The sequence below is a fragment of the Accipiter gentilis genome, chromosome 31 (genome assembly GCF_929443795.1).
Source record: "Accipiter gentilis chromosome 31, bAccGen1.1, whole genome shotgun sequence".
NCBI classification, from domain to species: Eukaryota; Metazoa; Chordata; class Aves; order Accipitriformes; family Accipitridae; genus Astur; species Astur gentilis.
The window spans coordinates 7942232-7958375 of NC_064910.1; the positions used below are offsets into that span (position 1 = coordinate 7942232).

The 16144-nt window shown below is 36.0% G+C and overlaps 1 protein-coding gene across 10 annotated transcripts in view; it reads left to right on the forward strand.

Moving 5' to 3' along the window:
• The window catches only part of REV1 (REV1 DNA directed polymerase), a 63392-nt gene that overhangs the window by 32816 nt on the left and 14432 nt on the right, over positions 1-16144 (forward strand). For 6 of the 10 annotated variants that reach the window (XM_049834585.1, XM_049834588.1, XM_049834584.1 and 3 more), the window contains 7 exons: positions 2625-2757; positions 3750-3878; positions 4555-4709; positions 7076-7195; positions 9899-10119; positions 11129-11301; positions 14617-14719. In XM_049834585.1, the coding sequence (XP_049690542.1) occupies positions 2625-2757; positions 3750-3878; positions 4555-4709; positions 7076-7195; positions 9899-10119; positions 11129-11301; positions 14617-14719 (1034 nt within the window). Of the gene's footprint in view, positions 1-820; positions 1133-2624; positions 2758-3749; positions 3879-4554; positions 4710-7075; positions 7196-9898; positions 10120-11128; positions 11302-14616; positions 14720-16144 lie in introns of those variants that run through there. The other 4 variants (XM_049834594.1, XM_049834592.1, XM_049834591.1 and 1 more) reach the window with 4 other exon arrangements.

Genomic DNA, 16144 nt, shown 5'->3' on the forward strand with positions numbered 1-16144 from the left:
CTAAATTATGCTGTTAAACATACACAGTTCTATTTGGGGACATGTTACATAAATGAAATAAAAAGGTAGTTGTGACCAACTTTGAACATGAGCATATTTTTACATCCATGCTTTAACATGGAATCCACTTCATTTTTTGATGCTTCATGCTTTCCAGACTGTTCTCTGATTTTGCCTTCTCCAGGTCTTGCTTATTAGAAAAAAAGTTCCAAATTAAAACCAAACAAACAAAACAAAAAATAAACAAAACGAAACCCTTATGAATCACTTTTGACCAAATACTGGATTCTGCTGCTTCAGCTACTTCTTTTTTTTTTTTTTTTTTTTTTTTTTTTTTGGCAAATTACTTCTTTAGTGGTACTGGTTCCTGCCTTTGATCTGCATTGCTACACAATTACCTAGTGTCAATAGAATCTTGAATCTTTTATGCAATACTTTCTTTTTCTTGTTTGAATTCATCCAAGATTGTATAACTTTTAAATTTAAAAACTTGCTATCATTCTCACCCTAAATCTCCGAATTGGAGATAGACTTTCTGGGTAGTAGAAGTTACTTCTCTACATACATGCCATCTTTAACATTCATGTTCTAAAGATAGAAGATTAACATATGTTAATCAGGATTCATAGTTTGGGGTCTCTTTTCCATGGCCAGAATGCCCAAGATGTGAATGTTTTCTAGGCTTCCTTTCCCTCAACCCTAGTATCTCCCTTTTTTTCATTCTAAAGAGCAGCAGATTTTAACCATCATATTAGTCACAGATTTATTCTCAGCGATTTCTTTTTCACAGACTTGGGTCCTGGCCTCTGATTTCTCCATCCGTTGCTCCACATTCACCATGTGCCTGTCTAGTTTCCCAGCTTTTGATGAGAGGTTCTCTACCTTGCCTTCCATTGAGGACAATGTGTTCTGCATTGCCCTGAATTTCACATGAAGTGACTCCATCAGCTCATGGGGGGATCTGCTCTGCTGCGATGTGGAAAAAGTCGACGAGTCCAATGAAGATAGACAAGATGACAGCATCATCTCAGGCCAGGGCACAGGAAGGCATGGACTAAGGAAATTGTTCTTGTCATTCTTGTCTTTATTTGGGGCATAATTTTGCTCTAATTTTCAGTTGCAGACATCTTAGGTAACTTACTGAGCTCATCATACATTAAAATATTTAAGACATAAAAAGGTGCACAAATTTAGCAGAAATTCTGAATAAAAGCAGTTTTTCACATGAGTCAGGCTCTACCCCTGCTGTCTCCACTCACTCATTACAACACTTTCTCTGGTCTGATAACTACTCGTGTGTGCACATAGCTCCATGTTTCCTTTCAGTTAAATTGTCAGTGTCTAAGTTGTTAGTACCATGAAATATAATGAAGCATTGTGGCACTCTGAAGAAAACTACCTGTTTATTATATTACAAAGTTGTATGGTATTAAACAGACTACAATAATGAAAAAGAACTATAACATATATATTAGATTTCATTTTAAGTAAATAGAAGCTTTTTGTCTGTATGATACCTTGTTGTCTTGATTCTGATGGGGAGTTTGGGAGGGCATAGTAGTTTTTGCATCTAGCCATTTTTTCAGGCTGATCTGTATTTAGAGTATAGGCATGTGTCTTTCAAGATTTACATACTGTGAAAACCCAGACAGAAAGAAATAGAAAATGCTTTACTTGATTCCAGTATTCAGGGTCGTGGAATTCTGTTCTAGTACCTAGTATGCAGTGGGCCTGGAGGACTCTTTAAAATTTATCTAAGAGCATGCAGTGAAGTTTTATAGAATTAGGGAAGGTCTGTCTCGTTTTCAGTCTGGGGTCGCAGTATTTGTAATTGTATCATTTTGATCCAAGATAAATTCATGGTGATATTTGAAAGAAGTTGACATATCCTAATAAGAGAATTATTAGGAAGTAACAGCAGAAGTTTTGTCGATTAATATTCCCCATAAGAGTGTTAAAGGAAATATAAGTTTCTAGCTAGCACTTTTTAATTTGAGCTAATTAGCATTCTGGTTATTTTACTTTTTAAAAATCACTTTGTGGTATCTAGATTATTAGCAAAGTTTTAAGAAAGAGGTATTAAGTATGATAAAATGTGGGTTTCTATTCTGAATTTAATTTCTGTGTGGTAGTTGTGCTTTTTTGTAAAAAGAAGGGTAGCTAAGTGTCTTCTTGTTCAGCCAAGCAGTTGGTAAATTTTTGAGTGTCTTGTATTCATTTACAGGATGTGGTTGTAGCAGTGAGCCTCAAGTGTTTGATCATTTTTATTGTCATTAAAGCTAACTGAGATCAGTCTTACTTTACAGTATAGTGTATGTGGTCACCAACAAGCTGCTGTCTAGTCATCAGCAGGAAAACAGACATTTTCTGTAGCTTAATACTCTTCTCAGTAATATGTACATACTGATCTGCAGAGAGAGATTACTATGTGGGGGGTTCTTTTTTTTTTTTTTTTTTCCTGGACCATGATATAAATCCATATAGTATCAAGAACCTCTTCATCAACAGGTAGCAGTATAGAAATGGTATAAAATAAAATCCATAATTTTTATTTTAGTCACATTCATTCTGTTGAACTCTTAAGAAGAATAACATAAAACCAAATGTAAATGTTATTTTCCAAGCAGAAATTAGAGTACCTGATAAGTTGGACTCATCAGTTTGGGAGCATCCGGATTCCACACGTGTGAATGGAGCTGACTTTGATCTCACTGTTCTGTCCATGGCTGAAATAGCTTCTTGTAGTTATGAAGCCAGGTAGGTAAAAGTTACCTATCAAATTGCTTGAAAATCTCATACAGATAGGCATAAAATGTCCAAAAATAGCAGTTAAGTCAATTTCTTTAAATTTAATCTAAAGAGGAATTTGGGGATTTTTTATGTTTTCTAAAGTTGTAGTTATATAGGTTGTTAGAGTTTAACACAAGGTCTTCCCTATGGATGCTGCTGCTTTTTAAACACTGCTTAATAGCTCTCAACCTAACCTACATGTTACTTGAAACAAAGTCTGTTAAGGAAAACCTTATGCCATTCACTGTGATATTGTTGATTTCATAATGTTATCTTCTTTGTATCAAAATTGCATTATTTTATGGAATTAAGAACACTTCATTACTGAAGGTTTTAGTTAAAATCAGACAGTAAGTGTGATTACTAAACTTAAAACCATTTCTTGCACAGATTACGTTGAGCATCCCCAATAACATATCTTAAGAGTATGAAACAACTTGTCATAAATATAAGCACAGTCTTGGAAATACGATTTCCTTCCCTGATGGAAGTAATACTCCAGAAATTACTCCTTCATTGGAACCTTTCTCAAGCGTGCTAGGAAAGGCAGGCTTAAATTTGTATCTCAAAAAGTTAAGAGTTTCTTTATTACAGGAGCATAATTTTGTAAGCTTGCACAGTGGAATATAAGATCCAGTTACCTTAGTCACTGTAGTATATGTGTGGTTTTAATTTGAAACAGAAGATAGCAAGTAGTATGTTCTGGAGACTTTTTCTTAAGCATGTTCCCAAAGGCAGGCTCTTCATGCTGCATGCCTAAGTATTATACAGCTAATTCAAATACTCTATTTGCAGTTATTTTTCTTACCTATTAAATTGCTAGCAGTTGGACTAAATTCCTTTGTATTGGTAACTCTTTTTTGTGGGAAAAACAAATACTTCATTTGGGTATACCCCATATTAATTTGTGGAAAAGTTGGTACTGTGTTTATTTGGGGTCTTTTATTATTTAATTTTAGACAAGTCGGCATAAAGAATGGAATGTTTTTTGGCCAAGCAAAAAAGTTGTGTCCAAATCTTCAAGCAGTTTCGTATGATTTTGACGCATACAAAGAAGTTGCACGGACAGTATATGAAATATTAGCAAGGTAACACGTGCTGTTTGTTTACATGATCTTTCAATGGTAAGGTTATCAGGCATATTTTATTTGCCACTGCTGAATGCCATTATTTGATTTAGTATTTTCATCTCCATGTTACTCTTCAGCTTTAATAAAGCCATTCCTATTCAAGATCTTCCTTTTGTAGTATTTTTGTTATTTTGAGCACCGTGCTTCCTCTGAGCATTCTTTCATCTTGAAGCCAAATCCTATAAACAGTCAACATCTGACTTCCAAAGGAGTCATTGTTAAATTTTTTACTGATTACACTATGAGAAGCAGATCCCTGCTTATTAGTGAGAGTCCTCCAAGAGCTTTTTTGAGTAACTTCAGAATGGGTTACTGGAGTAACATCTATTAGAAACTACTTTCTGGTTTAAAATGCACTTGAACAAAACTGGAAATTTATTATTCTCAATGAAAAATAAGTATTCAACTCCTTCTCCAGCTGTTCCTTTAAAATCATGTTGCATGTTTAAATTAGTCATACAATAGTAGTGTTGCTGTAATTTGCTGGTTTAGCATTTTTAATATATAAGCGATGTGTGATACAAAATAAGCAGGGAAATGCCAACACAAAAGGAAGACTTTATTTGCTACATATTTGTTTTAACAGATGGTGAGCAGTTGCTGGTGTTTCACCTCCTTTACTTTGTGTTGATAGCTATACTCATAACATCGAAGCAGTCAGTTGTGATGAAGCACTAGTAGATATCACTGAAATCCTTACAGAGACCAGATTGACTCCTGACGAACTTGCAAATGCTATCCGCACCGAAATCAAAGCCCAAACTAAATGCACTGCTTCTGTTGGGATGGGTAAGTACCTGTTTCAATTCTGTTTACAAGAAGTGCCTGCTATTGTTAGGTGTAGCACAGCTATGTAAGATTGCTAAAACTCTTTAAGTGTTTGTGTGGTACAGAATATATTGCCATTTAAATTAAATTAGTGTAAATAAAAATGCAAGAAAAACTTCATAAGTGGAAACTTTTAAGCAAAAATTTTTAAAATTGCTATCGCTTCTCCTTTGTTATCTCAACAGTATGCTAAAATTCCATCTGTATGATATTATTACATTCATTGTTATGAAATGCTACTGTATTTTTCCAGTAAATAGAAAAATGAGCAAAAATTCTGTTCTTTATTGGAGATGGCAGTAAGAGTTTATAGGGTGGTATGATTTAGCATAATTATTAGAAGGTATTGAAAGCAAAGGTTTGTGTGATTTGTAGTAGGTGTTTTATATGAAATAACACAACTGAAAAGACTTCCTTGATTTCTTTTCACTTGGCCCCTTCCTTTCTTGTTTGTTTTTGTCCCTAATTAACACTAGAGTTGAATATCTGTAAATAAATATACTGAGTGTATATAAGTGTATGAAATCCACTTACGACACAAGCTTAAATTCATTACTGTAAGCAGAATTCTTCCTTTATTTGTTATGATTATCATACTACAGAGACTGTAATTCCCTGGATTCCTGTTTGTGTCTTGTTTTGACTTGAAACACATTTGTAATCTGTTTTATATGCTTATTTAGTGTGTTTTTTCTATAGAAAGAGCAGAATTAGTTTTTAAAAATTTATTTTCTAATTTGATATCATAGTTCTCTTACTGATTGAAAGAGGCAAATAACTATGAGCATTTTTTTTTTCTTTGCTAATAATCAGTTTGTGTGAGATATTGGAAAATTATTTTGGTATCCTTTCTAGAAATTCATATGGTAGGTACACAACAAGGACTTTGTTTCTTCACTCATAATTCATTAAGTAAATAAATTAGAGGAAACAATTGTACTATTACATGAATGTAGAGACCTTATTTCAAAAACATGGTCTGCCAGAAACATGTATCTTGTGAAAGTGATTTATATGTTGCCCAGTGGGAAAGTTTTACCCATATAATAAAATGTAAATTCTAATAGATACTGTTATACTATTGAGATCTCTTCTCAACACTGTTGTCTGATTGGAGATAAACTTAAGAAGCTCGTGCTTAGGCCAGTTGGATAATTTTAATTTTTACCGTAAAGATTTTAGTGGCTCAACTAAACTGATTTAAACAATGCTGGTGAAAGATTAAACACTCATCTATAAACATCCCATATCTTGGTTTCTCATTTGTTAAGTGAGGTATTAGTTGTTTCCTACTTCACTTCAGTGTTGTGGGAATAATACATTGCAGAAGGTAAATCACTGAGATTTCATTGTATTAGAGGCTATGTTGGTGTGTTTGATAGATAAGAGGATCAAAAATCTTCAGTACTCTATAGAGAAAACATGGATACCCAAAGTTAAACAGGAAGTTGAATGAGAAATCTGTCATTAGTTGTTTCATCAATTTAACCTCTCAGGAGAAACAGTGGACATAAAACTCTGTTACTGTTCTTAATGACTAAAATTTTAGAATAGGCAAAAAGAATGTGAACACAGGTGGGAGGAGAAGAACAATAGTAACACACAGTGCTGTGAGTCATGAATTCCCCTGACCTTTTATTAGTTTGCTTTATCTTAGAACAGGGTGTTTGAGTGGCAATAATGAATGTGTTTGGGTATCATTTCAGAGATCTTATTGGCTGGGCACGAATAAGCCTGTAAACAGGGAAGAAAAAGTTCTGAAATAGGTCTTGTTCCCACCACACTTCATGAGTGCATATAATAATTTAAAAGTCATTGGGTTTTTTTAGTGAATACTCAAGCCCAAATATTAGCTTAATTCCAGTATTTCTTGTATAATATACTTGATAGAATTGTCACCTAAGTATTATTTACATTGACCACAGTGGATTTTTTGAAGTTCTGCAGTGTCATTTGCACTTAACTGTTTATCTGTACCTCTACACATGTAGAACATAACCAAGACAAATAAATTCAGTGTTCTTAGTGAAGTGTCCTGCACTTACTTCTTGGTTGGTTTGGGTTTTTTGGGTGTTTTTTTTGCTTGGTTGGTTTTAACTCTGCAATTGCAGTTACCAGTTCACTTGCACTGCTGTAATCACAAATACGGCTAGCTGCTAATTTGGAATTGGATAACTGCAAATATATATGAAAATATTTCATTAAATCCTTTGTAAAAGATAAAGAATTTGTCTGTACTTTGTGCGTTTTTTTCCTTGACTGTTGAACTGCAGCATTCTACTTGAGAAGACATAAGTTAACACAGACGTACTTTGTTGTTTATACAGGTTCCAATATTCTGCTGGCCAGAATGGCAACTCGTAAAGCAAAACCAGATGGACAGTATCACTTAAAACCTGAAGAAGTGGATGATTTTATCAGAGGGCAACTTGTTACCAGTCTTCCAGGTACTCCTTTCTTTTGGAGGACGTTTTGCCTCCTGATATTAAAACAGTTTCAGCTACAAATCTGTGTGCTGGATCAAACAAGATTAGATGCTATTCCATGGTTATGATCTGAAAACAGAAGATATACTGATTTCTGAAAATTTCTGAAATTTCTGAAAATAATCTCTGTGACCTTTTTGTATCTTTGAGAAGCATCTTTTGTAGTAAAGAATTTTATGGATTCACACAGTATGATCTACAGAAGAAACTCAGAATTTAGTATGTTATGCAACCTTATATCCTTTAATAAAATTATTTAGATGAGTCGAGTGCTAGATTGCTGTATCATAGTGAATGTAATAAAATGAGTAGCATCAGGTACTTATCGTTGAGAGAGGCAGGGTTTGCTTAGAACTAAGAACTAGTCCAAGAGAGTAAAAAGGAGCATATGAAATCAGGAGTTGGAAAAAATAGCACAGATGCCATAATAAAACAGAATCTATGAAGGGAAAAAATGAGAGAGAGAGGAGTTTGTTTAATCTCTGCTGCATCTAAGAAACTCTGAGGGATTTCAAAGAGAATAAGGACAGAAGGAAAATTAAGAAATAAAATTTGGTGGAGGAGAATGTTACCGAACTAGAGAAGTGTTTCTGCTTGCAAAATGAGCTGTATTAGAATGGCTGGTAAATAGAGAGGAAGGTAGAAAGTAAGGCTACTGTGGGAGTATTACCACTGTTATGCTTTGCATCCAGCTATAGACAGTTTTTGGTTCTGGTAGAATACACATTAGGCATTTGTTACACAGGTAATTATTTTTTTGTGTAAGGATATTTAGTCAATGGTATACTGCAAACTGTGACAGAATGTGTTGATTCTTTTAAAGAACAACAACAGGTTTGTCAAATTGCAACTGGTTTTTTTGCCTATTTGTCTGAAGAAATCATTGTGACAGTGATTATGATTTATAATTTGCAAGTATGAAAGTATTAATAGTTTTATGAACTGTTTGGCTGTTTCAGCCAAATCTTGCTGAGGGAGAGAAGTGCTAATGACATAATGTTTCCGCACCTTTTGTGAAAAATGGCAGCTTGACAGAGGAGAGTGATCCAAGCGAGTACATCCTTTGAGGGACAGGCAGGCAAAGTTCAGCTATTTTACATTTTTGCAGTAGTTCCCAGTCATCATATGTATAGCCAGAGTATGTGTTTTCTGTCCTGCATTCCTGGGTCAGATAGAAAAGAGAAGTAAGGGAGAACTGGAGCGATTGAGTGGGATGCCTGTGGATATAGAGAGGACCAAGGAGAAAGCTGGAGGGCAGGAAAGAAGCATTTCTGGCCCACAAATTTTAGGGAGGTTCTCCAAGGCATAGCAGCATTCACAGAGAGATGGCAGGGAACTGGAGTTACTGTGCTGGGAGAGTGATAGACAGTAAGGACATACAGAATACACCTGTATGAAAACAGGCTTTATAGTTTTTTATTGTTCTAGGAAAATACTTTAAAATGGTTGTAAGCTAAAGTGTTTCCTGGCATGTAATTCTATATTGTATTGTTATTCCATACTTCAGTAGTATAATGTGACACAGACATAGTGCAAACAGTGCTGCGTAAAACACTCATTTATGCTTTGTATGTTTGTGATCAGCTGAGCTCAGCTTGCATGTGTATGCACGTATTTAGTGTTAAATGTTCAAAATAGTATTTTTCTCCATTTAAGAAAATAAAAAAAGAGAAGAGAAACAAAAAATAGACAGCAATAGACACTGAAATGACAAAGTGGTAGGAATAGCATACATAGACAGGTACAGGTTTATCAGAAATTCTCTTTATGTATCCCCTTCCATGGCCAAACATAATATTATAGCACAGCACCATTTCTCTTTGGCAGAACTTATAGGAGATATTTTTCCTCTAGAAAATTATTCATATGGTACTGTGCTTCGACTTGAGTATTTTAACTTTTTCAGAATTCACTTTCATGTTCATAGTAAAAACTTCTTAGTGTTTGTGTCAGTAATGCCACTTGGACAAAGAAACGGATTATTAAAGATAGAGGCTGATTACCTGAGATTTCTAACTTTTGCTGACTTTGGTAAACTCAAAGGACTAATATTTTTCAGAAGTAAAAGGCAATCTCTCCAAAACCCAGAAATATACTTAAGTTTATCACACTTACATATGTGCCGTTGCCATGGATACCTACAATTTCTAGTGCTTGGTAATTCAAAGCACAAGTGTTATAGGTATGCTATCACTTCTACTTGAAATACTATTTTTCTACCTAGGAAGCAGTGGAACACTAGTCAAAATATTAGTTAGTTTTCTTTTAGATTAAATTACTTATAGTACGTTTTGCCATAATATATATGTTGGACACTCTTTGGACTGATTGTTGTGATGTTCAGACCTATATATTCTGTAACAGGCAGTACCTTGTCAAGAAGATTTGCAAGCAGGAGTCATTCACATTTTACCCAGAAATAAAGAAACATGCTGCAGTATGACATCTTAAAATAAATATATAAAATAGATTAAAGAAATACAGGTGAAGATAGCAAAAGTTTCCATTTGAACCATGTTTTATTGAGTGGAATTTTTTTTTATGGTGTATATTTATTAATTTGATAGGACCTAGTATAGGTTTAAAAAGACAAATTTTATTTGTTCAAAACCTGACTGGCTCTGAATTGTGTAGAGTTAACAGAACTAATTGCTTTGTTGTTAGGGGTTGGCAGGACAATGGAATCTAAGCTGGCTTCTTTGGGAATTAAAACCTGTGGAGATCTGCAGTGTGCTTCAATGTCAAAACTGCAAAAAGAATTTGGTCCAAAAACAGGTCAGATGCTCTACAGATTTTGTCGTGGTTTGGATGATCGACCTGTTCGTACAGAAAAAGAAAGAAAATCTGTTTCAGCAGAAATCAACTATGGAATAAGGTTTACACAGGTAAATTGAAACTTACTTCCTTTTCTGCAGTGAATTCTTTCAGCTGTGGACGAATCTTCTCATATTCTGATTATTGTCACTTACACTTTGATCTGTTAGAGCACTGTCTTAGCCACCAAATAGACATGAGGAATATGAAGAAGTAGGAGACCAAACGATAAAATGGGAGGAGAGACTGCAAAAATATTGGACTGAAAAGAAGCTAGCACAAAATTAGCTGGCTATTCTGCATTCATTATACAAGTCTGGTACAGAAAAAGAGAACCACAGTAGGTTTGTCAACACCTGGCATTTTCTTTCATTTAAATGCTGATTATTCCAAGATGCCATGCCTGAAACCATAATGAGCTGCTCCAGTACAACATTTTTATTAGACTTTTTACAAATATTGTAGAGGGGGGAGTGTTGTTGACAAAATTGTATTAAAAAATAACTCAGCTCTTTGTCGAGAACTTAAGCATTTATAGAAATTATAGAAAAATCGGCTTTGGAGAGACCTTAAGATGTTGTGTAGTCCAGCCTTTTGCTCAAAACAGGGGAAGCTATGAGATCAGACCAGTTGCTCAGGACCAGTCTGGTGGTGGAAACCTCCAAGAACAAAGACTGCACAACTTCTCTGAGCAACATGTTGACTACTTGACTTTTCCTCATGGTGAAAAAGATTTTCCTTATAAGCCCTAAGCTCTTCATCTTCTACGTGTGTCCTTAAGGTTAGACTTGCAATTCTGTTGGGGGTTCTAAATACTTTTTTTTTTTTTAAGCACTTATTTCTAAAAGGACTTAGTATTTCCTACTTATTTCAGCATTAGGATAGAAATCTACCATCTCACCTAACTACAGCAACCTACAATGTAAACAAAACACTTGAAAGTTAAATTAAGACAATTGCCTGTGAGTCAGCTTGCTCTTTTCAGCTTACACAATCTGGATTGCATTAACACTTAATGATTTACCTTCAATATTTGAAAACTGGTAATTATCTAAACATATTGTTGTTTTTCCCCTTCAGCCTAAGGAAGCAGAAGCTTTCCTTCTGAGCCTCTCAGAAGAAATCCAACGTAGACTTGAAGCTGCTGGTATGAAGGGTAAACGATTGACCCTTAAAATTATGGTCAGAAAGGCTGGGGCGCCAGTGGAGCCTGCAAAATATGGAGGTCATGGAATCTGCGATAATATCGCCAGGTAACTACACACGGAAAAAAGAATGGTTGGTAGTAGGCATGAGCACACTTCTGCAGGACGTTGAGCACCAAAACTTACAGAAAGACAGGACAGAAATTTTAAAGTGCTTGGTACCTCTTTGTCTATGTATCAAACCTGCACCAAAATCAAAAGTAGAATATTATTATCAAAAGTCATCTGTGTTTGGGTTGTACATATGTGGTCTTTTAGTCATCAGCATGGAATGTAAATTCCCCTGATGATAAAAAAACAGCATATTGGGAGGAGAAGGAAGGAAGAGACTAAGGTATCTGAATCAGAAGGAGAGAACAATTTTAACAGTCATCTTTTACCTTTGAGTTTCTTCAAAGACAAAAATGGGCAAAAAAGAAAATACATCAGAAGTTGAAAAGTTTTGGGGCATAGAAGAAACAATTCGTGGTTTTCAGAGGAAGCAGGAATGGGAAGGAAGGAATCTGACTCCACGAGTGTATTCTTTGTGGTTTGAAATGGCTGTCTTGAGCGAATGTACTCTTGCATGCCTGTGGATGCTACTTAAAAATTCAAGTGATTTAGTGAAATATTTTCGATGAATCATTGTGACTATCCACTTCTCTTGGTAGGGAGGTACATTTTTTTTCTTTTGACTTCAATAATCTGTAGTTTAAGGTTGCTTTTAATTTGATGATAGTCTCGTGAAATACTAGCTAATAGAGGCATTTGATCTTTTAAAGGGTTTGTCTTCAAACAGTAATACATACATACGTGTATATTGTTGGTGTACATTTCTCCAGCTTGCTCAATATTGGAGCTGGTTTTCCTTTCGCAGTGCTTGTAGAAGACATATTTACATCCTGCACTATGACACGTATGCAGCAGTATTTTTATTTCTTTCAGTGACCAGCTGCGTTGAAATGTTCTGCTCCTGCAAACTGTTTCCTCTCCCTGAGCTGTGTGGTGTTGAGTACTTCCCTTTTCTTGAGGGCTTTCTGCTGTTCTTTAATAGGTTGTTTGTCACATGCCGATTGTGACAGTTGGAGTCAGTTCTCAAAAGAAAATTGCCTTTGTACTTGTCAAGAAGGATAACTGATCAGTACCATTCTCCTTCAAGTCTAGAGTGCATGGGGACTAGGGCAGCATGTGCAGAATTACTTGCTGCAGAAGACCAAGAGGCCACTTTGGATTCTGAAGATTGGAGCTGGCATCAGACAGCTTGGACTGCAGTTGTCCATCTTAGTACAGACAAGATTCTTTGTGTCAAATCTGTCTTTCGTGTTGTGTCACCAATAAGTCTGCAGAGAATATTTTGGTCCGAGAAGAGAAAAGACAAGCTCCAGAGTGGAGCTAAGAAAATTGAATCTCAAAATACCAAGGTCAGAGACTGTGCCCCATGTTTTGGCTATTCAAGGAGGCAACTTGTTCATGTCTCTTGACACCTTAAGAACATTTAGGATTGAGGGTGGTTGAGATAGAGCTTTATGCCTCCTTTATTGGAACTAATGCCAGACTGCTTTCTCATGAACAGGTCAATGCCTTGGACCTCATTTCTGTGGTCAGGCATGCTAATGTACATGTGCCCTGAAATTTCCTTAATTCATAAAGTCTTCATTAAGGTAAGGTGAGGGGGCACTCAAGGATGCTACGTTGTTCACACATAGCTGAAGCAGTTCTGATGTCAGGATCTCATTTGGCAGTGTCTCTGTTTCTGCTTCTGGCTTTACTAATGAACTTGGTAACCCCAGTCAGTCCAAATTATGCTATTTGATGATATAGGTGTTGTCTTTGTTAGAGCATTTCTGTTCAGTCCAGTGAAAGGCTTTTTAGCAGTAGTGGGGTAAACTCTGGAAGTTGCATCCAGGCAAATGAATTAGAATCGGAGGAGGGTGGTGTTCCCTCAAGTGTGCTTTCCCTGTGTACAGCCCAGTTCCAGCAGTTTAGTATTATTTACTGGAGCTAAAAGTGACCAGTTTCTCTCTTCAGTTGAAGATTTTCTCTGTAGCTATAGCTCACGACCCATTTCTTGCCCCCTTACTTCACAGGTGAATGAGTTGCTATGCTTTCTCATCCTACAGGTCAAGATTTCCTAGAATGATAATCATAGTCCTACAAAGGATTCAGACTCACAGACACACCTAAACTCAAATTCAACTTCTGAGATGTTAATGGTATTTTTACTGAATCATTGATATCAAGTCCTGATAGTGCAGCATAGACCTTTGTAAAATACTCTTCTGAAATCATGTGTACCTTTAAACCCATCCTGCATTTCTCCCTGATATTTTGCATAGTTGCATCTTAATGGTGATACTGATCCGCTTTTTCTTAAAAATGTTAATGTGTAAGACTCAGGGAGGTCTTCATGCCATTCACAGCAGAAAGGTTTTTCCTTTCCATATTGGCAGAACCAAACCTTTCTGGATATAGCTTGGCTGTTCATGGTGGTTTCTGACAGATTCAAAAGTAGAGCAAAATTTAAGGAGACACCATCAAAGTATTTAGTAAGTTGTCAGCATTGGCACACTGTCAAAACACCAAGGTGGAATTTCCATTTCTCCATAGAGCCCACTCCATCAGAGTTAAAACTGCGCCAGTTACCTCAGTGAGAAGACGTTACATCACTCCCATACATTTGATTAGCTACCTGAAATTCTGTCCTTATCTGTCTCAAATGTTAGGCCGTTAGAGAATCCAGAACTACCAAGCACTACTACTGCCCTGCCAAGCTCTCAGGTGGCAATTTGTAAAACTCATAACCAGGTAATTTTGTGAGAGTTGTTGCCGAAAATTGCCCACAGTGTAAGATGTGTATTTGGAATGTTGTTTAAAGCTACTTACCATTAATCCTAGTTCTTCGTAATCTACATGCACATGCCTATATCTGCTTCTCCCTCAAGAGTTCCTTCTGAAACTCATGCTTTAGACATTTGACAATTGACAAATGAAGTAATACTGAGCAAACTCGTATGAACCAAGCCTGAGTGAAGGATAGTGCATGAGTGCATTTCTATGAGTACTGTACAGTGCAACATTTTTGTCTGGCTTCAATAGGTAGCATGTATATAAATATATATTGTATTTGACAATTTAATGTGCAGACTGCACAATGAGAATGTTCAATTAGTAAGTAATCTGGTTTTTTTTCTGTAGAACATGCTTAGTTCTAATTACCTTTAAAAAGAAACCACAGAACAAAAAAACAGTGTTCAGTTTCTGTATGCCAAGAAATTATGATCTGTCTTTCTTTGAGGTCCTCTCTGGAATAAATACAGAATTGTTGCTGTCTTTAGGATTTGTGAGACAGTTTCCTTTTTAACCATACTTTTTTATTCTTTGTAGGACTGTGACTCTAGACCATGCAACAGACAGTGCAAAAGTAATTGGAAAAGAAACTCTAAACATGTTTCACACAATGAAACTGAACATATCAGATATGCGAGGGGTGAGTTAATGGGAAAACTGAAATTTATTCTCTTTATCAACCTTCTTTGTTGTCTTTCATAAATTTTCAGTTCTCCAGGGTAGATGATAACCAAACTTCAGCAAAAGTGTGGATAATTGTAGTGGTTTAACCCCAGCCAGCAACTAAGCACCACGCAGCTGCTCACTCACTTCCCCACCACCGAGTGGGATGGGGGAGAGAATCGGGAGAAAGAAGTAAAACTCACGGGTTGCGATAAGAACGGTTTAATAGAACAGAAAAGAAGAAACTAATAATGATAATGATAACACTAATAAAATTACCACAGTAATAATAAAAGGATTGGAATGTACAAGTGATGCACAATGCAATTGCTCACCACCCGCTGATTGACATCCAGTTAGTCCCTGAGTGGCAATCCCCCCACCTCCACTCCCCCCAGTTTATATACTGGGCATGATGTCACATGGTATGGAATAGCCGTTTGGCCAGTTTGGGTCAGCTGCCCTGGCTGTGTCCTGTGCCAACTTCTTGTGCCTCTCCAGCTTTCTCGCTGGCTGGGCATGAGAAGCTGAAAAATCCTTGACTTTAGACTAAACATTACTTAGCAACAACTGAAACATCAGTGTTACCAACATTCTTCTCATACCTAACTCAAAAATATAGCACTGTACCAGCTACTAGGAAGACAATTAACTCTATCCCAGCTGAAACCAGGACAATAATACAAGGCTTATGTAAGTTAGGCTATGCAATCATATGATGTTTTGTATGTTTACCTTTGAAAAACATGGTTATGAAGCCATAAATGCAAAAAAATAACATTTTATTGTGATATGGATTAATCCACACCTTAAAACAGCCTGAGATAACAAATTTAGACTGTATCTTCTACAGTTCTGTTAGCACATGTAAACTTTATTTTGTCTTAGCATTTTCTGTAAACTTCTGTACAGGTATTAATGAAGTAACTAATATAAATACTGCTTGTAATGCCAATCAGAGATACAGATCAGAGGAGCTTTTGCCCTAGACTGGAAGTCTTGGGGCCAGGAAAGTTAACCAAGTTTTGAATTGTGGTTTATTTTAGAACACCCTTGCTCATCTCAGTTGTTTTGTCATAGTAATGTGAACCCATGATAAGACTATTTTGGCATCAGCCATTTGTCAAAACGGAGCACAGAGGTTTTCTAAAACAAACCTGCATGTATTGGTCATCTGGATGTAGAAGTAGAGTTTTTATTCACAATGTTGCCTTGCAAAGTCAGCTCCATGGCTTGGGTTTCTTCTTGGAGTTGAGGAAATATTTATCATCCTCTCCCTGTCTTTTTCTAGTTTCTTGTCTGTCTCCTTTGCTGTCTTTCTTGACTTCTTACCTTGTTCTGTTTCACTTGATTTCTGTAGCCCTTGTTTTAGAGGATTATTCTTTAAAGTTAGCATCCTGTG